The sequence below is a fragment of the Gekko japonicus genome, unplaced genomic scaffold (genome assembly GCF_001447785.1).
Source record: "Gekko japonicus isolate JY-2015 unplaced genomic scaffold, Gekko_japonicus_V1.1 scaffold1048, whole genome shotgun sequence".
Classification (NCBI taxonomy): Eukaryota; Metazoa; Chordata; class Lepidosauria; order Squamata; family Gekkonidae; genus Gekko; species Gekko japonicus.
The window spans coordinates 45,374-67,439 of record NW_015166454.1 but is presented as its reverse complement, the minus strand read 5'-3'; the positions used below and the strand labels follow the sequence as shown (position 1 = coordinate 67,439).

Sequence of the window (22,066 nt, the reverse complement as noted above, 5' to 3'; positions counted from 1 at the left end):
GTTTATTGTTTTTAAAAAATGGTTTGTTATGGTAATGGACATAAGTGCCAAATCTATTATCTTAGATCTTTTTTTGTTCTAAGTAAACCTAATTCTTTAAAAATATGGCCAATATTTGACTGCTCAGTTTATTTATTTATTTAATTAATTAATAAATATCCCCCCTCCCCGCCGGAGCAGACTCAGGGCGGCTTACATAGTATTATAACAAGATAATTAATTAAATACAATTGCAATAAAATAGGTCTAAAACAATACATAAAGTGCTAGCTCAATATAACGATGGTGAGCATCTGACAGTCAACTGTCAACATGGCCTTGGTCGTATTGGAGGAGCATAGGCTATTCAACTTGGTGTAATATTGATGTTAGTATTGATACAATGTTGTTAATATTGGGGCCAGGGCCTCAGGTAGATGGATGCAGCTCTTGACTAGCTCTTTTATGACCAGTCAAATGTGCAATCATAGTTCAAAAGTAACTATTAGAGTATTAAACTATTTGAGTAAACAAAATGTGAATATTCTGCATATGCTCATTTCATTTTAGAATTCTTGTTTATATAGTTTCTTTTCCCTGATATGATACATGGAATATCATTTGCTAAGTTTTGTTCATAAAACATTGAATATTCTAGTTTTGGCATTATATAACTCAACTCAGAATTGGCAGTACTTTGTGTTTTTCTTATTCAAGTGAAATCAGCTATTTTGTGTCTCATGCTTTCAGGAAATGTAGATGAAGAACCCTCTTCAGTTACTGGTCGAAAAGATTCATTGAGCATTAATCTTGAGTTTGTGAAAGTTAGTCTGTCAAGAATAAGGCGTTCAGGTGGTGCTTCCTTTTTTGAGAGTCCCTCTGCAAGCAAAACTGCAAGCAAGATGGACACCACTTTAATAAACATATCTGGTATGTATACTTTTTTTTTTACTGATGGTCTCAGTCCATCAGGCATCATTGCTCCATATCCTTCAGTGCATATTTGGGTATCAGACTAAAGCCTTATCCCCCTTGCAAATCATGTGTTTTTCCTTTATTATCTAGACATTGTGGTGCACAGTGTCATTTAAGGTTAAAGAAACTGGTCACCCAGCATTGTGAACGCATAGCTTTTGTCTTCTCTGAAGCTGTACTGAAACACTGCAGTCCCATATGAGTAGTGAGCATACATTCTGTAAAATCTATACTGTGTCATGTGCTGGACTCAGTTACCTGTGAAAAGGAAAGGACTGTAGTGATCATAGTACTACATGACACTGTTCTTATTAGAACAGGCCGCCTTCTTTTGCCGTTTTCTGACCGTGCAGAAAGGGTTGCTGAGGAAATTAACATCAATGTTGGATCAGGCCAAAGGCCCATCCAGACCAACACTCTGTGTCACACAGTGGCCAGAAATACCAGTGCTATCAGGAGGTCCACCAGTGGGGCCAGGACATTAGAAGCCCTCCCACTGTTGACCCCCCCCCCAAGCACCAAGAAGACAGAGCATCACTTGCCCCAGAGCCCCTATCTATAACTTGTGGCTAATAGCCACTGATGGACCTCTGCTCCATATGCTTATCTAATTCCCTTTTGAAGCCATCCATGCTTGTAGCCACCACCACTTCCTGTGGCAGTGAATTCCAAGTGTTAATCACTCTTTGGGTGAAGAAGTACTTCCTTTTATCCGTTCTAACCCGACCACTCAGCAATTTCATTGAGTACCCACGAGTTCTTGTATTGTGAGAAAGGGAGAAACGTACCTCTTTCTCTACCTGCTCTATCCCATGCATAATCTTATAAACCTCAATCATGTCTCCCCTCAGTCGTCATTTCTCCAAGCTAAAACTTTGATCTGTTTTTCTGTCTGTATTGTATGACTAATGAGAAAAAATTATGGCATTAGCTACTGAGGTGAAAACGTAGCATATATTGCCAAGGGTTGCAAACTTAGAACAATCTAATAGGACTTAGTAGCACAGAAAGCACACTTTCATGGTTGCTGCCTGGGTATAGACCAGTTTGGCAGTGGCCGCAACTCTGAGAAGATGAAGAGCAGATAGGTGAAAGGGGTCTGCATTGAGAAGCTTCAGAGGAAAAGCTTCTGCTCAACTTCCAATCTTCTTTGCATTATAATCAGTAAAAGATTACTTCTGTTTGCCTTTATAAATGTTTTGCATGTTCCAGGTACGAGTATAAGGTAAAACATAAACAACTTTTTGTGTAAAGCTGATTCCTTTTTTATTTTTTTAGCTGTTTGTGATATAGGATCGGCTTCTTTTAAGTATGACATGAGGAGACTAAGTGAGATTTTAGCCTTCCCAAGAGCCTGGTACAGAAGGAGTATTGCAAGGCGCCTTTTTCTGGGTGACCAAACCATAAATTTGCCAGGTAAGTGAACAATTAACAAGTCTTAGGAATGCTGATAATGAATTTGGTGAGAAAAACAGCCCGCATTACACTATGAAGGTTTAAATTACTGCTTAGTTTACTTTTTCATTTATTTCATTTTGCCCTTCTCCCCAATGGGAACCCAAAGTACCTTATATTGTTTTCTTCTCCGTTTTGTCTTCATAACAACCCTGTGAGGTAGGTTAAACTGAGAGTACGTGACTAGTCCAAGGTCTCTAAGCAAGCTTCCATAGCAGAGTCAGGATTCGAATCCTGGGTCTCTCAAGTCCTAGGCCCCTTTCAGACAACCTTTGTAATCTGTTTTGGTAGCTGGTTGCTAATGGGGTTTTTGTGTCATTTCAAACACAGCCATTTTAGCAACTGGCTACTAACTGGTTTTATTTATCTTTTCATACAAAGCTACTTGCATCCAATTAGGAAAGCATGACTGAGCGATTCTTGAGGTAAACTGCTTTCTTCCATTTTCACCTCTTATTTGCTGTTTAAAATGTCTGCAGCGTTGCTTTTTTACCCACCCTTTTCCGTCACGCTGTCTTCCTCGAACATTTTTGAGCATTCTAAGTTGAGTGTTATAGTGCTAGATCAATATAGCACTTCAGTGCTACAGCGGGACCATTGGGATGCCTTGGCACAATTGAGATATGCTGAGATTGCGGCTGTTGTTACAAGGATACAGGAGGAGAGAAGTAGCTCACTGGGCAGCAGGTGCTCAGGACATCAGTGATTGGTGTTACAGAAGCTGCTAACAAACGGTGTCTGTAGCAAATGTCCTGATGTTCCACCCATCCATGCAGCCCATGAATGCCCAGATGTGATTGGCTGGTAAGTGACTTGTTGCCAAGAGAATCTCAGATATATATCTCAGGGAGGCAAACATCTTCTCTTTGTGGGTTGAAGGTTGCCAAATGTTTTGTGTGGATATCTGTGAGGCTAGTAATCTTTCAATCATGGTCAGTATCTCTGCTGTGATTTGACTTATACTGGAAGTGCTGGTGCTGATCAACTGCACAGTTAACTTTTAGGAAGTGCTTCTGCACATACATTGTCAGTCTGTGCAGAGATCTAGGATATGTTTGGAAGCGGCATATCCGCCATGTACTGCAGGAGGGCATCTTTGAGGGCATGGACACCACTCTTTTCAGTACATTAAACAACAAGCTACGAGACAGTCTGTACCATCTCTGGTCTTCACAACAATTTGCCACCAGAACCTCTTTTCACTAGTCCCTGCCTTTCCTAAGGGAGAGATTCCAGCCCTTAATTAGCTTCCGGGATTTAACACAGTAGCAACTCTATCCAGAGATGCACGCTTTTACTCTTACCAAGGTAGCACATGTGGTCAGGGTTAGGCACAAGACAGACTTGGTATCCAAGTTACAACATCAAGGACAAATTAGCAATAAGAAGGATCTTTATTCAGTACAGAGCACAGCAAACAGACTAGGAGATTACAAAATAACAAAGGCTAGGGCAATTTGCCTTAACTACACATTGAAGATACATAGTTACCACAACAGGAACATCCACAGTCCAGAATAGTCCATGGGATTTTGAAGGGAAATCCCATTTTTGCACACCCATGTGCTCCAAGTCACAAAGCAGGTCTTTGTTTTCCAAGAGACAGCATTTCAGGTGCAATAAACCAGACAATGAGAAGAGGAGGAAGGGAGAGCAAAAAGCAAGAGAGCTCACTCCCATAGGGATCAATCAATTATACTCCAATTCCAGTCACAAATTAGCTGTGGCCATCAGCCAATTGCGAGTGGGCATGGGTGTAGCCAATTGTTGGTTGCCATGGTTGCTAACATCAGGTTTGTGGGATTGGCTGGAAGTTTGGAGATCCTGCCTGCAGTCATGTGACCCAAACTCCAGCTACTTCATTGAGTACGTGACTTGTCGCACGTGGGCCAGAAAGTGTAGCCATGAGGTCTGGCTTTTGGCGTGAAAGAATGTGGGTTTATGGCATGGCTATTGAGGCCATGTGGCCTCACCATTTGGCTTGCAACAGGAAATAAGACACAGCATGTTATCAAAAGACATCACAGGAGAAGGCATGTGAATATAGAAGCAATATTTATATACAGTCCTGAGCACCTGCTGCCCAGTGAGCTACTTCTCTTCTCCTGTATCCATGTAATAATAGCCGCAATCTCAGTGTATCTCAATGGTGCTGCTGAAGCAGTCAACCTAGAACATTTTTTTTAAGTTTGAGAATGGTAATGTGAAAGGGGCCCTAGTCTGACATTGTAATCACTACACAATGCTAGCCCTCTATTATTTAATTTATGGTAATAATGTGTTTAATAATTGGCATAATTTAATCATAGTTTACATAATTATGGCTGTATTTTAACCATAGGGCTAGTTGAAGTTGGAAAGAAAACACTCAAAGGTGGTGGAAATGGGCCCTTGGGATTTTTTTTGAGTTGCAGACTTTTTTGTGGTTGAATGTATATTGTAAGTGTAAAAGGCAGTGAAGGTGTTTGTGAAGCAGTCTCTTCATGAGGATCAATGACTAGATGCTGAGGGTATGAGAAAATGTAGCTATTCAAAGGTAGTGCAGGACAACCCAGTGTTGCTTGTTTTGAAGGTTCACATATAGCTCTTCATAATGGAAATAAATTTTAAAAGGGAAGGCTGAATTTCTCTCTTAGCAATTCTTTTACATTGTCATCTTCTGAACTTCCCTTAATTTAAAATTGATTAAACCAGAAGCTGTTTTGCTGCCTTATTGATTTGTGGGAAACAAGTAACTGGTTGCAATTACGAAAGCAGAGTTGATCAAAGCATCATTTCCCCGCCCCTTGCACAAATGAAAGATGCTCATGCAAGGAGGGTTTCTGCATTGTCCATAATGTCTTCCCTTGCTACATCTTCTGTTTTCTTGAGGTTGCCTTGACCCACAGTACTCTGCTTGCTGTTTTCTGGGTCCCTCCAGGAACAAGAGAAGGATCTTCACAGTGATATTAGTACAGTCACTGTTGCCTCAGAGGCAAAGCAGCTGCTTGGAAATAAGTGCATGAAACCTGACAGGCAAATAAAGGGGTAAAACTGATCTATAATCTGCTGCAGTTCTCTTCCTTGTGATGCGGTGAAGGCCTGAATTGCCAAAATTTGGATACACCTTTGCTCAGTCCTTCTGTTTGTAGTCCAACATCCAAACCTAACAGAGCTACTATTCTCTCACACCATGTTAACAGAGTTGTTTATTGTTCTAACTGTTCAGGAACTGAGCTAACCAAACTAAGTTAAATGGAAAGTTATGCCTATAAATTCTTTTTAATGTACTCTAAAATGTATAACAATAGATTACATCACTTTATAACTGTGACAAAATAATTCATTTCTTATATCCATGTTTTCTTTAGCAGATGAATTGAAGGGTGTAGTAAGTATGGATGGGAGACTTGGAAAGGATGCACTGAGAGATGCTGAAAGAACATTGTGTAGAAAAGACCTCTAGTATGAAAATATTATTGATCAGATAGTTTTTAAAAAAATATCTGTAGATATATTTTGAATTATCAGTGTTAGTAGTTGTTAATGGCAGTAACTCACCATTTGACATTGGAGAGACATCTAAAACAGAGTACTCCACAGAGCAATGCATGCTCTAATCACTTCACTGTATTTTAGCTGCTAGAAATGCTGTGCTAAAAAGAAGCAAAAATAAAGTGAAATAAAATTTTTGCAGAAACATCTGGCCCTGGGACTCCAGATTCTGTCGAAGGAGTGAACCAACACATGTCTCCTGAATCATCACGAAAAGCCTACTGTAGGACCTGGGAGCAGCCCAGCCAATCTGCTTCATTTACCCACATGGCTCAGTCACCTAATGTTTTCAATGACCACGGCACAAGCAGTAATATGTCACCTGGAACAGCAGCTCATAACTTAAAATCCCCAGCAGTGTCAAGATCCAGGAGTGTGTCGGACTCTTCAGTTCCCCAGAGAGGTACAAAGACCATTCTTCATTTGGATTGTTTAAATTCATAGACTACTGTGGAATATTTCTAAGAGTATGTACATGGCTGGAATGAATAAGTAAAGTAAAGGTAAAGGTTCCCTTGCTCGAAAGCCAGTCGAATCCGACTCTAGGGTTGCGGTGCTCATCTCCGTTTCAAAGCCGAAGAGCCAGCGCTGTCCGAAGACGTTTCCGTGGTCATGTGGCCGGCATGACTAAACACCAAGGCACACGGAACGCTGTTACCTTCCCACCGAAGTGGTACCTATTTATCTACTTGCAATTTCTTGCTTTCGAACTGCTAGGTTGGCAGGAGCTGGAATGAATAAAGAGTATTATTAATAGCCAGTAATTTGCTAAGGAGGATCTGTTTACTTAAATTATGTTTACTTAATCTGTTTACTTAAATTATACAATCATTAGGACTTATAGGTAAAACTTCTCACTACGTGCCATTTCTACTTTCAGTGTGATATCATGGGGCCAAAACAGCTCCCCTAAAGGAAAAAAATTATTCTCCATAATTCAAATTCTACAGATACAAGAGAAAAGAAAATGCATGATTCAATATCACAGGCTAGGAGCATTTCCATTTTTTTTTTAATATTCCATAATAGGACAAATGGATGCTCTTGGTCAGTGTTTCTTTACCTGTGGGTCAGGACCCAAAAGTGGGTCACAAAACCTTTGAAAGTGGGTTGTAGGCCATCTGTCTCTAGTGGTGGCTCCCACCCTTTTCATCCTTCTCTTTGTTTCCTCCTCATGGACTTCTTACGCTCTCGTCTCCCCTTCCATTGTGATAATAATGGGGGGGGGGGAAGCTGTCAGGGAACTAATAACTTCACTGTAGTAGCTGAAAGAAGGAGGGGAGGCTGAAGAATAGGTGGGTGTTGTTCAACATACCAAAAGAAAAACCAGAGAAGAACAGAAACAGGTGCGTATGTGTGCATGGCCTCTGTCTTAGCACTGCTCCTTCAGCAATCCAACCTCTTGCCCAGCCTCTTGCATTGCTTCACTGCCCTCTACCTGCTGTGGAAAATGTGGGTTGATGACAAAAGTTGCAGAACAGCTGTCTCACAGGCGGCCTGCCAAGTGAGACAGGAGTAGGTGGAACATACTGAGCTGGGAGTGAAAACTCCTAGGAGACTTGAGAGCAAATTTGAGTTTGCCTCTGCATAATGTGGGAAATGTCTATGAAAGACATTACGCAACAGTGGTATATATTTGTAAATGTTAAAAATGAAAAATAAAATGGGAATTCTTTCCAGGTGGTCCCCCACAATAAAAACAGACTTGCGTTTACAAGTAGGTCCCATTTCTGCACGTTGAGGAACTACTGTTTTAAAATTAAAGTGGCCTGGCTGTGTTTTGGTCTAGATGCACTCTCAAAAACTTCGACTCCTTTCAATAAATCCAACAAAGCCGGAGGTCAGCAAGTGACACCATGGGAGACGCTGGTTGTGTTTGCTATGAACTTAAAACAGCTAAATGTCCAGATGAACATGAGCAATGTCATGGGAAACACTACGTAAGTAAATATATTATTAAACTACGATTTTTGATATTCTGTGAAGAGAAGAAATCTTTCAACAGTTTATGTGTGTTAAAAATCAGCTTTTGGTCCATGAATCAGTTTTTGGTCCACTGTTAGATAAGTTTGGAAGTCTTCAAACATGAGTGAGCAACACTGAGGACTGCATCTTGCTTGCAGGATGCAGCAGATATCCTTAGATCTATTATCCTGCAATAAATTCTTCCTCTAGGTGGGCTTAGGGAGAGAGAGTTACCAGTTGTTTTCTCACATCCATAAGTACCTTTTCTTTCTTAAACTGGAGATATACTACACAGCTATTCTTTACCTATTGCCATAATAATATAACAATAATATAATGTACAAACCATTCAAGCTACTACTTTGGCAGTTTTAAATGGTTTTTACAACTTTGGGTGTATTTGGCATACGATGGGTGCATGTGCTAGAGCATACAGTTTTTCTCTTTGTGCCTATTCCAGGTGGACTACCAGTGGTTTGAAAAGCCAAGGTCGTTTATCTGTGGGTAGTAACAGGGATCGGGAAATTAGCATGTCAGTTGGTCTGGGAAGATCCCATTTGGATTCTAGAGGTGGCGTGGTTGGAGGTACCATAGATGTTAACACCTTGGAGATGGTGGGTAAGTTGGAAACACAGCTTGCATCTTTTATTGCGCACTGTATTGACTGAGCAAGGTATGTTCTTTAAAAAGGTATGCATTAGTCATTTTGGTTTTTTCTCAGTTTCCCCCCCCCCCCACAGTCAGAACAAGTTATGAAAAAGAGAATGGAAGCAATCCTACGATTCCTGTGATTCTAAGCTATGAACTCACTGGCTCTTAAAAGGCATGACTGCAATGGATTATGCCCAGCTCTAGCTCTTTCCTTTCTGCTCATGGGCATTTCCTGGAGTGCAGTTTAGATTTTTGACATCTGATTTCCATAGCACATTTTACTTAATGAGCTGTGTTGTTCTTTTTGCCATCAAGATCTGACAAGATCGGGCTAGCTAGCGTGGGCTCTCCAGGTCAGGGCACTTAATTAGCTGGCAAAACTTATGGCGACCTTGTAAGATTTTCAAGGCAAGAAATGTTCAGAGGTGGTTTGCCATTGCTTGCCTCTGCATCATGACCCTGGTATTCCTGGGTGGTCTCCCATCCAAATACTGACCTGCTTAGCTTCCAAGATCTGGCAAAATCAGGCTACCGTGGGCTCTCCAAGTCAGGGCACTTAATTAGCTGGCAAAACATAATGACACTTTGGCTATTAACTCTCTGAACATTGGATATTCAATACAAGCATCAGTAGAAAGGCAAATTAAATCACCTCAAATACTGCTTGTCAAAGAGTCCTAATTTACCTAAATTGGCTATTGTAAGGATTTTTGAAGGGGTGGTATGTGAAACACTTAGTACACTTGAATGCCCCTATATACATGGTAGAGTTATTGCAATTTTTAATCCCTCCTGCAGCCTGTTCCAAAATAATATATTAAGCAGGGGTCATTTCGTAGAAAAAGAGGTGCAGGAGCTCATTAGCATAACTCATTAGCATAACTTGTTTGCATATGCCACACACCCTGACATCACCGGAAGTGTGTCAGAAGGCTCCTAACCAGCAGTTTAAATATCTCCAAGTGGTCAGTTGTGAACCATGTTTCAAACTATTAAAAACATACAAGTCTAAATGACAATGAGCTGCTGACCATGTCTGTAGATGTATAGATGTATGTACATTTTAAGAGATGCTACTGAGCTTGGGCACCAGCTACAGAAGAAACTGGCAACTAATAGGGCCAGATTACAATTCTTTAAGGGCTCTTGCTTTATGACAAAAGGTCAGGTTGAGTCAGACTGCTCTTAGCTACAGCCTGGGAGGATGGATGCCATTTTATACAGCTCTCCAATACACTACCATGCTGTTTTGATCTGCAGCAAAATTTCTAACACTAGGTTCTAGCATTAAGTATATAGGGCCAAAGTCAAAATGAAACCTGAACATCTGAAAGCACTTAAGATAAAATTGACAACCCCAAATTAATCAGCTGCTTCCTTTAACTCCACTGCCCAGCATTGCCTCATCTTCAGCCCAGCCGCCCCTTCCTCCCGCCAGTCAGAACTCATAGAACATAGAAGAGCCCTGCTGGATCAGACCAGTGAGGGTCCATCTAGTCCAGCATCCTGTCTCACACAGTGGCCAACTAGTTGCCCTGGAGGGCCACCAACAAAACATAGAGGCTCAGGGATTCAGAGATTTACAGCAGGATCACCCCGTCCCTTTGCTGGAGCAACGATACAGAGAAGTCTTGTGGCATCTACAGACAAGATTTTATTCTGGAATAAATCATCACAGACTACAGGTTGCTTTGTCAGATGCATGGGGCAGGGCATTTACCCAGGAAAGGACTTATATCCACCATGAGAATCAATGTGCTGTAGGGCAAGGAGCTGGGAGATTTGGAGTAAATCCCCTTTTAGCCATGACTTTTGCTTCATGGCCTTCAGCCAGTTGCTCTCTCTGTCTTTTTCTTTCAACTTAACCTAGCCACTAGGTTCTTGTGAGAATAAAATGAGAGAGGTGAGAACTATGGATGCTGCTCTGACAGAGAATGAGATTTTTTAATACCAAAAAAAAAAAAAGAATTCTGCAATGGGAAAGATTCAACTGTTTCCCCTCCACCTCAGTTTCCAGCTGTTAGGTCTATGCCCTTTGATCTGCCAGGCTCCATTCTTAAACCTGACCAGAAGCATGGAAGGAGGCACTCTGAAGCTTCCCCCCCACACACACACACACACCATATTTTCTTCTCAGTATGTCCCTGCTTTTTCCTTTTGGTCTGTATGTCTGTTAAATATTCCTTTTCTGAGCCAGGCCATTGAGTCATCTGTTCCCGTGCTCAGGACTGAAATAAATACAAATACTTATTTTGGGTGCTGGGGAGGCATGCAAGCACCTAACCCTCCCCTCCCAAAATTGCTGTTGTGAGGATTAAATGGAGGAGGGGGGAGTACTATGTGAAAAACTGCTTTGGCTCCTGGATCAGGAAGAAAAGTGAGAGTTCCCTGGATCAGGGAGAAAAGTGCCCATTCTGTGGGTCCGGTCTGTGAGGAAGGACTTGGCTCCCCACCCCATGCCCAATTCTGCCCCCAGGCTCCCCAACAGGCGGGCAGGGTACCCTTCGCTAACTAGGGCAGCAGAGAAAGCCATTAGGAGGAAGAAGGAGAGGCAGGAACTTTGTCTACAGGGAACAGATGTTTTAGAACCATTTAATCCCAACTCCCCCTGTCAAAAACATTAACTCGACAACTGCATTTCTCTCTTCCACAACTGAAAAATTTATTCCCCCCCCCCCATGAGTTACTTGTGAGTAAACCTTCCCGGGACTCAGCTGCAACAAGGCTTTTCCCCCTCCTGTTTCACTTCTGAAGCCCTTCCTCCTTTCTTTGGCCATTCCTCTCCCACCCTTTTCCTCTCTCCCACCCCCTCTCCTTGCTCAGCCTCTCTAGGAAGCCACTCTCTCACCTTAACCCTTTGAGTGCTGCAGAGGAATGAAGGAGAAAAGCCCTCTCCTCCCTATGAGGCGCCGCGCCCAGGCCTGGACAGATGGGATGGACTTCAGCCAGGCTGCCCTCCTCAGCAACACCTTATAATGCAGCTCACGAGTAACCCTGCATGGGGGACCCCAGCCTTTTCAGCCCTCTCAGCAAATTGGGGCAGTTGAGGGAGGTGAAGGGGACATAGGCAAACTCCAGCTCACTCTCCTTCAGCCCACCCAAAGCTGGTCTCCCCACAGTGACACCAAGAAGCCTCCTGGGCATGGCGAGAGGGCTGCAGAAGCCGCTGCGGGGCCAAACCTGATTGGCTGCTGCCCTCCCACCCCACTCAGTGGCCCAAGCTGGATAAGGATGAAGGAAGCTCCCAGCCGGTGACTTGATGAACTTGCAGGAGATGGGCGAACTCTCTCCCCCCTGGGTGGGGCAGCAGGAAAGAGGTGTCCTCTTGGAGAATGGGGGGGGGGCACTTGGCACGGAAAGGCCCGCCACCTGCTCTGTGCAGCGCAGGGCCTTCCCCGGCCAGGTCCGGCATCAAGGAGCAGGGCAGGGGGCCGAGTGCAGGCTGCCTGTGGATGCCTTTGCACTCCTGTGGCTTGTCCCAGCTCAGGCCCCCGCCCCCAGAGGCCAGTCCTTCCCGCCGCCATCCCAGTCCAGTGGAACGCAGCGGAGCACAGGGGTGGAGGCAGCAGCTAGTTCCCCACCCCCAACCAACATGTGTCTCCGGGAGGGAGGGAAAGCAGGCAGTTCTGCGCCCCAGTGAGGTCTCCACCCCTAGGCAGGTGCCTAGCTTCCCTCACTTCCCTAACTTCCCTTGCCAACCCACTTCCCTCGCTTTGCGTAACTTCCCTTGCCAGCCCGCTGGGGTGGGGCTTGCCGCCGCTGCCACCATTTTATCCACTCCTGGGCTGCTGGAGCAGTGCTCCATCCTGCTCCAGCCTCAAATGACCCATGATATTAAGTATTAAAAATACAGTGTTAAACTGTATTTTTGCCTTGTAGAGGCTTAGCTCCTGCACTCTCTTGCCATTTTAGACAGGAAATGTTTTGCTCAGGAAATGGCTGGTGTTTTGGCAAAACCCAGGAGAATGAGTTCACACACCTTTCAAGATCAGCTGTACAGTCTTTATTGGCAGACCCTTCTACTGTTTACCCAGGTCTGCAACTATGAGAAATAGGGTCTTTTGGGTGGAAACCTTTACTTTTTTACTTACCCCCTAACAGAATCAGCTTCCTGTAGATATTAGACACGGAACATCACTATTTAGCTTGTTGTAAATCCTATTAAAGGAAGACCATGAAAGGACAGATACATTTTTTAACTGTTCAAGTTTTTCTCAACCCCTGTGGGGTTGTTGTTGTTGTTTTGCTATGCTGCTTAATTCTCAATTGTTGAACTTTCGTTATCAAGTAAATTGCTTTAAATTCAAAGGAAGGGGGAATACAACTAGAGCAAGTAGTTGCAGATAGTTTATGCAATCTAAGCCAACTACTGCAGGAGAGGGCCACTTGTATTTGTTCCTCAGAAAGTGATGGGGAACTCTAGACCATACTGAAGAGGGGGAAATCCCTTTGCTGCTAAGCCAATGAATTAATAATTGTTTTTCAGCTCATATTTCTGAACATCCCAACCAGCAACCAAGTCACAAAATTCAAATGACCATGGGCTCTACTGAAGCACGTGTTGACTATATGGGATCCAGTATCCTAATGGGCATTTTTAGTAATGCTGACCTTAAAGTACAGGATGAATGGAAAGTTAATCTATGCAACACTTTGGATTCCAGTATTACTGATAAAAGGTAAGATGTCTTGCTATATTCTTTTTCACATATGATTTCAAATCAAACAGTGCTTCCTTATTGTATCATATATTCTGTGGTTGCTAAATTTGTATATATTAAACAGCCTTACTTCAGAATCAAAAGAACATGACCAATTTCAGTTTGGGTTTGAGAAACGTTCTTCGCTACCCTGCTTGACTGCTAGAAGAGTGACAGGATTCTATATCTTTTAGTACCATCAACCGTGTTATCTTTCTAATAAGTCAACTGGGTTGGAAGTGGGAGCGCTGTGCTTCAGTGGTTGCACTCTTAGTTGGCCAGCCAGTTGCAGAAGGTGGTACTGGGAGGCTGCTGCTCACCCCCATGGCATATATACTATGGGGCCCTGCAAGAGTCCATCTTGTCCCCCATGCTATGTAATACTTACACAAAACCACTGGGAAATATTATATGGAGGTTTGGAGTGAAGTGCCAACAATATTGACACCCATCTCTCCTCCTGAATCATGTGTGCATATGTGTGCGCACTGCAGAAATGGTTGGAGAAGGTAATGTGGTGTATGAGGGTAAATTAACTGACATAAAGTCCAGATAGGGTTGAGGTGTTGTTGATCAATGGCAAAGCTGCTTGAGAATGAATGATTCAGCCTGTCCTGAAGGTTGTTGCTTTTCATAAGAGCGGGTTCATAGCTTTAGGGTGCTGCTGGATCCTGGCTTGCAGTTGAAGATTCAGATCTTCTCCGTGGCTTACAGTGTCTCTTATTAGTTTTGGCTGATAACACCAGCTGTAGCTGGTCCTTGAAAGGTGTAATTCAGCCACACTGTGCCATGTTTTGATTGGATCTAGATTACTGTAATGCAGTTATGTAGGTCTGCTTTCCAAAACTGTCTGGAAATTTCATCTAGTTCAAAATGAGGCAGCTGTGCTACTGCTGGCAGCTGGATGCCAGCATCCTGTCACCCCTGAAAGATGTCCACTGGCTTTCCATTTTTTTCCTCAGCTCAGTTCAAATGGCCTGCCTCGAACCTATTTCTTTACCTTGAAGACCCTAAACAGCTTAAGGCTGGGGGAGGGATCCTTGAAGGGCCCCTTCCTCCCACACTTTTCAGCTCACCAGTTAAGATCTTCCTCCCAAGCCTTGCTGTCTTTGCCACCCCCTGCGGAAATGAGACATGACGTGACTAGAGACAGAGCTTTCTTAGTGATGTCACTTTGAGCTTTGGAATGCCCTTCCCCCCCTTGAGGCTCACTAGTAATATCTCTCATTCATATATATACATTCTCAAAATAGTCCAGTCTGTGGATACTTAAATCCATAGACTGGTGCTGTGAACAGACAAGGCATATCTTTCTACAAACCTGAGAAAAGCCCCAGAATTGCAGGAAAATCTGAAATCTGGAACAAAAACCTTGAGGGGTCAAAAAAACCCCCCCATAATGGAAACAGTGCCTGTAGCCTTATGAATGAATACCTTCAGTGGCTGTTGCTAGGAAACTACAACTATTTTGGCCTTTGAATGAGGTCTCATTGGCATCAGAAACCACCAGGCAACTTGCTACCAAGCTATTTCCATGACTCACCCTGGCCTGGCTACCTGCTCCTGTTCAACATCAGCCACCACACAACAGTGTAGTGGTTACAGTTTCAGACTACGGTCTGGAAAACCCAGGTTCAAATTAGGGGATGGGAAACTAGGCTCAGGGAAACCCAGGATCAAATTGCCACTCTGCCATGGAAACTTGCCAGGTAAACTTGGGCTGTTCACACATTCTCAGCCTAACCTCCCTCACAGGGTTGTTCTGAGGATAAAATAGAAAACGGGATAATTATTTAAGCTGCTTTGGATCCCCATTGTGGAGACATGCAGGGTATACATGAAGTAAATAAATAATAAAGGTAGTTGAAGATTGAGGGCAGATAAAAGTTAGGTTGGTTGGTGAATGGGAAGGAGAGAAGGAAGCAAGGGAAGTTGAGGATATGGGGGCTGCCAAAAGGAAGGAAAGAGGAAATAGTGGGGGGGGGGTAATAGAGGGCAAGTGCTGGCAGGTTGCCTGCTATGCAACTAGACCTGGCACAGTGGCCACTATTGTACAGTTTTCCCAAAGAGAAGCTGCCAGGAGGAGAGAAAGAGGGAAAACTTAAGATGGAGCAGATAAAGGTAGGTTGGCTGGTGAGTGGGAAGGAGAGAAGGAAATAGTAAAGAGGGAAGGGCTATAGGGGCTTTCAGGGAGGCAAAATAGGAAATGGGAAAGTCCTTGCAGATCCCCTATGTTATAGTCTGGCACTTGAATATAGTAAAATATATTTGTGTTTATCCAAGCTTTTAACTGAAGCTTTACTCCATCTTTTAGTGCAACCCCATTTTTTTATTTCTCTTTATTAAACAGCCATAGGCAGGTATTTTTGTATTCTTAAGGTCTAAATAAAACTCCTGCTGGATATTCTCATTTTTGCATTCTAGTGAAATATTTGTCCATGGAGATTTGAAATGGGATATTTTTCAAGTAATGATTTCCAGATCAACTACTCCAGACCTCATCAAAATAGGAATGAAGCTTCAGGAATTCTTTACTCAGCAGTTTGATACAAGCAAGAGAGCTTTATCTACCTGGGGACCTGTTCCATATCTCCCCCCAAAAACTGTGGTTAATATTGTAGAGAAAAGCTCACATCAGCAATGTATGTATTAAAGTGCTCATTCTACTTGTATGTTAGTTTTCTTCTCTCAGTTAAAAGCTACATTTCATACTTAGCCATGTAACTGGTTAATTTTATTGTAGATACACTGGACATGTAAATATTAATGTTAGTATTAAAGATTATCACATGTACTTTTAACAAATTCTGGAATGTTGTTATAAAACTTCACAGCATTAAGCATAATTGTTTTGAGATGAAGATTCCTTTTCTATTGACAAAAAAGAAGCAGCTTGGGAAGCACAAGGTGCTCCTAAACATACAGTCTATATGTTCATCCGTGTTACACGGCACAGGAGATGTATAGGCACTTTACAATTCTTAAAACAAATTTGCTTCTTGTACCATGGTCAGCCTATCATAGGGTTCCCAAGTACTTACCGTGATCCGGCGGGGGAAACATGCTCCCCAGCTGGACCATTCCTCCCTGTAACACACCATGCCGTCGCCAGGAAGTGATGCTGGGCGACGCTCTGGCAATGGGACTGAAAACTCAAAGGTACCATCGAGTTTCTAGCCCCATTGCCAGAGCGTCGCCCAGCATCACTTCCTGGCGACGGCATGGTGTGTTACAGGGAGGAATGGTCCAGCTGGGGAGCATGTTTCCCCCGCCGGATCACGGTAAGTACTTGGGAAGCTTGACCTATCATGAGTTGCATCAAGCAATCCATTTTTAGAGAGCAAGGACAGATACTGATCTTTCCCTTGTTCCCCTCCAGTTAGCAGTCCTGTCTGATTCCAGGGAAGTTCACTCCAAGGGTTGTGGGACACATGTAGAAACATAGCCAGGCTGTACTGATGAGGAGGAAGGGGCCAAAATCGCCCCTCTTAATTCATCTGTCGGTGAAAGTGTGCTGACAGAAGAGTGAGGAAAGGGCAAGTTTGTCTTCAGTACAGCTTGCCTGACCACATGGCTATTAGTCTGTGTGAGTCAACTTTCCTGGGTTCCGAAAGGACAGCAAGCAGGAGGGTAACAAGGGAAAGATCCATAGCCCTTGTTCTTATGGATTGTTGGATCCAACTTGGTGAGTAGTATAGTTGTTTCCAAGCTGATATGAAAAGTAACTTCATATGCTGGGTTGGTTGAAGTTCTTTAATGGCCAAATCTGGCTCTAGCCACAAAAGGAGTTCTTGATATTGCTGTTTCTCTCTTTCTGCCCAAAATGTACCTGTAGGATTGAATAAATTCAGCAGTTGTATGTATATTAATGAAATTCCTTCTCATATTTCTGAGTTGGTATACAAGTTTTAGACTGTATACATATTGTTTGCTTCTCTGAAGTTCATGTCAGTAGGGATTTGAATTTCCTGTGTTATTTTGTCTATTTTGTAGTACTGGATGCAGCACATCATCGCCATTGGCCAGGGGTCTTAAAGGTGGTATCAGGGTGCCACATATCCTTATTTCAGAATCCTTTACCAGAAGATGGAATGCAGTTTGGGGGTTCTATGAGCTTGCATGGAAATCACATGACATTGGCATGTTTCCACGGACCTAATTTTCGCTCAAAATCATGGGCTTTATTTCACCTTGAAGAACCTAACATTGCCTTTTGGACAGAAGCACAGAAAATTTGGCAAGACGGTATCTAAATGTTTTTGTAACTCTTTATCTTTTAAGTTTTATAAAAGTGGATCTCCTTAGCTAGGGTAACTCTCACATTTTCATCTAACCCTTCCTCCAAAGACCTGAAGGCAATATATGTTGTTCTCCCTTCCTCCATTTTGTCTTCAAACAGCCGTGTAGAGAACAGATAGGATAAGAGATCATGACTGGCCGAGGGTATTCAACACTTTCAAATACACTGTCAATCTACTTTCAATGCATTTTGCAACTGGATTTTACTGTGTGAAATAGCAAAATCCATTTACAAGCAGTTGCTGAAATGGATTGAAACTACATTACTTAGCATGTGTGAAAGCGCCCATAGTATCTCCCTGGCCCTAGCCTGACACTCTAACCATGCTAACTAAAGTGAGGACTGTATGTCAGACCTAATGTTGTTCTATTAATACTGGGTTTTGATCAACTTCACTGGTTTTTAACTAATTGTAACTAACATGAATATGAAGTACAAGTGGAAACCCACAAGAAACTTGCGGGATGGTCATCTCATTCGTCACTCCTTTGCTTCCTCTCCTCACACCCTACCGCTCTCACACTATTTCTCCCCTCTGCCCCCCTTTTCTTACTTTCTTTCTCCTCCATGCATGTGACTTCCTCTCTTTCTGACCCGTCATCATTCTCTTTGTTTTTCTGCCTCCCCACCTCCCCACCTCATCACTCTTTCTGTCTTTCTGCCCCCACCCCATCATTCTCTCTTTCTGTCCCCACCCCATCACTCTCCGAGCCTCCTGCCTGCTTCCTCCCCCACTCCACAGAGCAGCAGCAGCGGTGGCAGTGCTCCTAGCCACCCACCTGCTTCCTCTTCCTCCACAGCAGCAGTGGCAGTGCTCTGGGAATTACAATGGATCTCCCAGCTACAGAGATCAATTCTCCTTAAGGCTGCCAGCTCCAGGTTGAGAAATTCCTGGAGATTTGGGGGTGGAGCCTTGGGACAGTGAGGCCTAGGGAGGCAAGCAGCCTCAGCAGGGCATAATGCCATAGACTCAATCCTCCAAAGCAGCCATTTTATCCAGGGGAACTGATCTCTGTCACCTGGACAACAGTTTTAATTCTGGGTGATCTCCTGCTCTCACACAGAGGCTGGCAACGGTAGTTCTCATGGAGGAAATGGCTGGTTTGGAGGGTGGAGTCTATGGCATTACTCCAGTCTGAAGTTCCTCCACTCCTCAAATCCTACCCTCCCCAGGCTCCACCCCTCAAATGCCCAGGAATTTCCCAACCTGGAGTTGGCAACCCTATTTCCTTCCCACCCAGCAGTCAACCTACCTTATCTGCCTCTCTGTCTTCTGCTTTCTGTCTCCACCCCCATCCCCCACAGCCCCTACCTAGGAAAATTACAGTCTTTCTCAGCAGTGGGAACCAAAGCAGCTTACATTATTCTCTCCTCCTTTTATCTGCACAACAATCATGTGAGGTTGGTTAGACTGAAAGTATGTGACTGGTCTAAAATCACCCATTCAGCTTCCACCGCAAGACGGGGATGTGAACCTGGGTCTTGCAGACCCTACTTTGAAGCTCTAACTGCCGCACCTCACTGGCTTTCATAGGGTGGCTGCTGGTGAATGGTAGCAAGCAGCCGGGCCTAGTCGAGTCGTGCAAATCAGGGGGGACCTGGCAACCCTAGACTGCTGCCAGGCCTAGGGTTGCCAATCTCCAAGTGGGACCTGGAGACCCCCCAAAATTACAACTGGAGTCTAGACAGCAGAAGTCTGTCTCCCTGAAAAAAATGGATTTTCTGGATTTTTTGGATTTTTCTGGAAACCCAGGAAGGCTCCTGACTATGCAGGAAAAGCTGTTGGGGGAGAGTGAGCCCTCTGTTGGTGGAAATAAGTATCCACACAAAGTGGCTATTCCATATATAGATTCTGTGATCAAATAACCACGTTTTTAAACTTCCCTCCCCACAGGTTCTAGTGAGCCTTCTACATATGTTGTACAAACGCTGGACTTCCATTTGGGACATAATACTATGGTCACAAAGCCCTGTGGCGCTCTAGAAAGTCCAATGGCAACAATCACCAAAATAACAAGGCGGCGTCATGAAAACCCACCACATGGAGTGGCAAGTGTGAAAGAATGGTTCAATTATGTTACAGCTACAAGGAATGAAGGTGAGGCCTGCAAGTCCGCCAGATTTCTGCTTTCTGACTGGATTACTGGTTATTGAATGGTAGAGATTTATAGCCTTTCCAATTTAAATCCTTTAGAAGTGGTTAACAACATGTGTTTGGTAAAACAACCAGATAACAGAAGTACTATTGCTGAGAATGTGGATAGTGTTTCTAGGAAGTAGTTGTTCCCTTGGACTGTGGCCTGTTGATTAAAGATCATTCTACCAACTTCAGTGGAACAATGCTAACTTAAATGTCAAGTATTCTCTTAAGTGATCAATGAGTAGAGGTATTAAAAATCTGAATTGTTGTAAAGGTTAAATCAGAAACTGTCTAATTCAGGGGTATAAAACCTCCACATCATGGAGCCATGTTGTGTAGCTCATGGTGCCCCCTTCAATGAAACTAGGGAGGTGAGGCACCCGTACTTCAGCCTGAGACCAAGAGGCTTGCAGGAGACTCAGGGGAGAGGTTGCCTTTCCTCTGTAGAACATTACTATGAAACTTTAATCTCTCCACTGCACCAGAGAGGCTTATGACCCTCTTGCGACCCTCAAAGAAATATTCCCTCCCCTAAGGGTCAAAATGTGCTTCTCAGGGGATGAAAGTGAAGTAAGCACATGCCTTCTGTGTCACAACTCGCAACCACTTTTTCAAGGGGTCTTCCCACAGATTTGTTGCCCTGAGTGGCCACTTGCTTCATTTTGGCAGCCAACCAGCTCTGGAGAGCAGCCAGGACAATCATCCCTCTCCTTGCTGCCCCAGAGCAACGGTACCGGCTCTTCTTCTATTTTGCTGCTTCTCCTTGGGTCTAGAGCAGACTTAGAGACAAAGGCTTTCCATTTTAAAAAGCCTCTACATCTAGCCTGCTTTCAGCTCTTCTTGTCCTCTCCCACCTGTAATTACAGAAGGTACCTTTGAGAAGCACTGTCCCATATGGGGTGCCAGATCCCAAGAGTATCTCAGTCCCCCCCAAATTACAAGTAAGGAAACGAAAGAAGAGTTGAGAACAGGATAGGGGCAGAGACTTTATAAATGGAAAGCCTTCATCTCTTGTATGCTTTGGACTTTTCTGGAGGCCAGGTGATGACATGGGGTCTGGTCAGGTACAGCCCTTTTCACTCCAATCGAAGTCCATTCTGTTCCACCTATTTGCCTTGTGCACCCAGTCTAACGGTTAAATATTTGTGGCAACACTTTTTTTGCATCTTAGTAGTGCGTGTGTGTTACGTGCTATCAAGTCACTTCCAACTTATCGTGACCCTATGAATTAATGACCTCCAAAATGTCCTATATTTAACAGCCTTGCTCAGGTCTTGCAAACTCATGGCTTCCTTCACAGAGTTCATCCATCTCATTTTGGGTCTTCTTCTTTCCCTGCTGCCTTCAACTTTTCCTAGCATTATTGTCTTTTCCAGTGACTCTTGTCTTCCCATAATGTGACCAAAAGTATAAGAGCCTCAGTTTAGTCATTTAAGCTTCCAGGGAGAGTTCAAGCTTGATTTGATCTAGCACCCCATTATCTGTCTTTTTGGTGGTTCATGGTATCCTTAAACCTCTCCTCCAGTGCCACATTTCAAATGAATCAACTTTCTTCCTGTCGGCTTTCATCATTATCCAACTTTCACACCCATACATAGTAATGGGAAATACCATGGCATGAATTATCTTGATCGTGGTTACCTTACACTTAATCTTCCTTACACTTAATCTTCTCTAGATCCTGCATAGTTGCCCTATCCAGTCTCAATCTCCTAATTTTTTGGTTGCAGTCTCCCTTTTTTTGATGATGGAGCAAAGGAATAGAAAATCTTGAACTGTTTCAATTTCTTCTTCATCAAACTTGCAGTAGTGTAATTCCCTAATAGTCATGACTTTTGTCTTCTCGAAGTTCAGCAGTAATCCTGCTTTGGCACTTTCTACTTTAATCTCCATCAGTAATAGGGGTGTGCATTTGGAAATATACCTGAAAAACATCTTATTGGTATTTTTCAGGTATATTTCGACTTCCCAGATGTATCCAGTATTTTTGAGGAGAACTGGAAAAAAAATCCCAGATATATTCAGGAATTACCGGCAAAACCGGCCCACCCAGCAGAGCCTGAGGGAGAACTCTCCCTGCAGGATCGGCTCCTGAGAGGGCTGTGCTTGTCAGTCCAGTAATCTGGTATTATCTGCATATCTCAAATTGTTAATGTTCCTTCCACCAGTTTTTATTCCATCTAAATCTAATCAAGTTTTTCTTATGATATCTTCTGCATTTAGAATGAACAGACAGGGAGATAAAATACATCCTTGTCTGATACCTTTGCCAATTGGAAACCATTCTTTTTCTCTGTGTTATATCCTGATAGCAAAGTCAGGATATCTTTGGCTACTGAAACCTAGTGACTGGAGCTGTGGACAGGC

The 22,066-nt window shown here is 43.4% G+C and overlaps 1 protein-coding gene across 1 annotated transcript in view; it reads left to right on the top strand.

Moving 5' to 3' along the window:
- The window catches only part of KIAA1109 (KIAA1109 ortholog), a 217,015-nt gene that overhangs the window by 171,401 nt on the left and 23,548 nt on the right, over positions 1–22,066 (top strand). Inside the window, 9 exon segments of the mRNA XM_015412031.1 lie at positions 730–909; positions 2,233–2,370; positions 6,086–6,346; positions 7,733–7,883; positions 8,369–8,526; positions 13,046–13,238; positions 15,684–15,901; positions 17,253–17,504; positions 19,454–19,657. Coding sequence (XP_015267517.1) covers positions 730–909; positions 2,233–2,370; positions 6,086–6,346; positions 7,733–7,883; positions 8,369–8,526; positions 13,046–13,238; positions 15,684–15,901; positions 17,253–17,504; positions 19,454–19,657 — 1,755 coding nt within the window.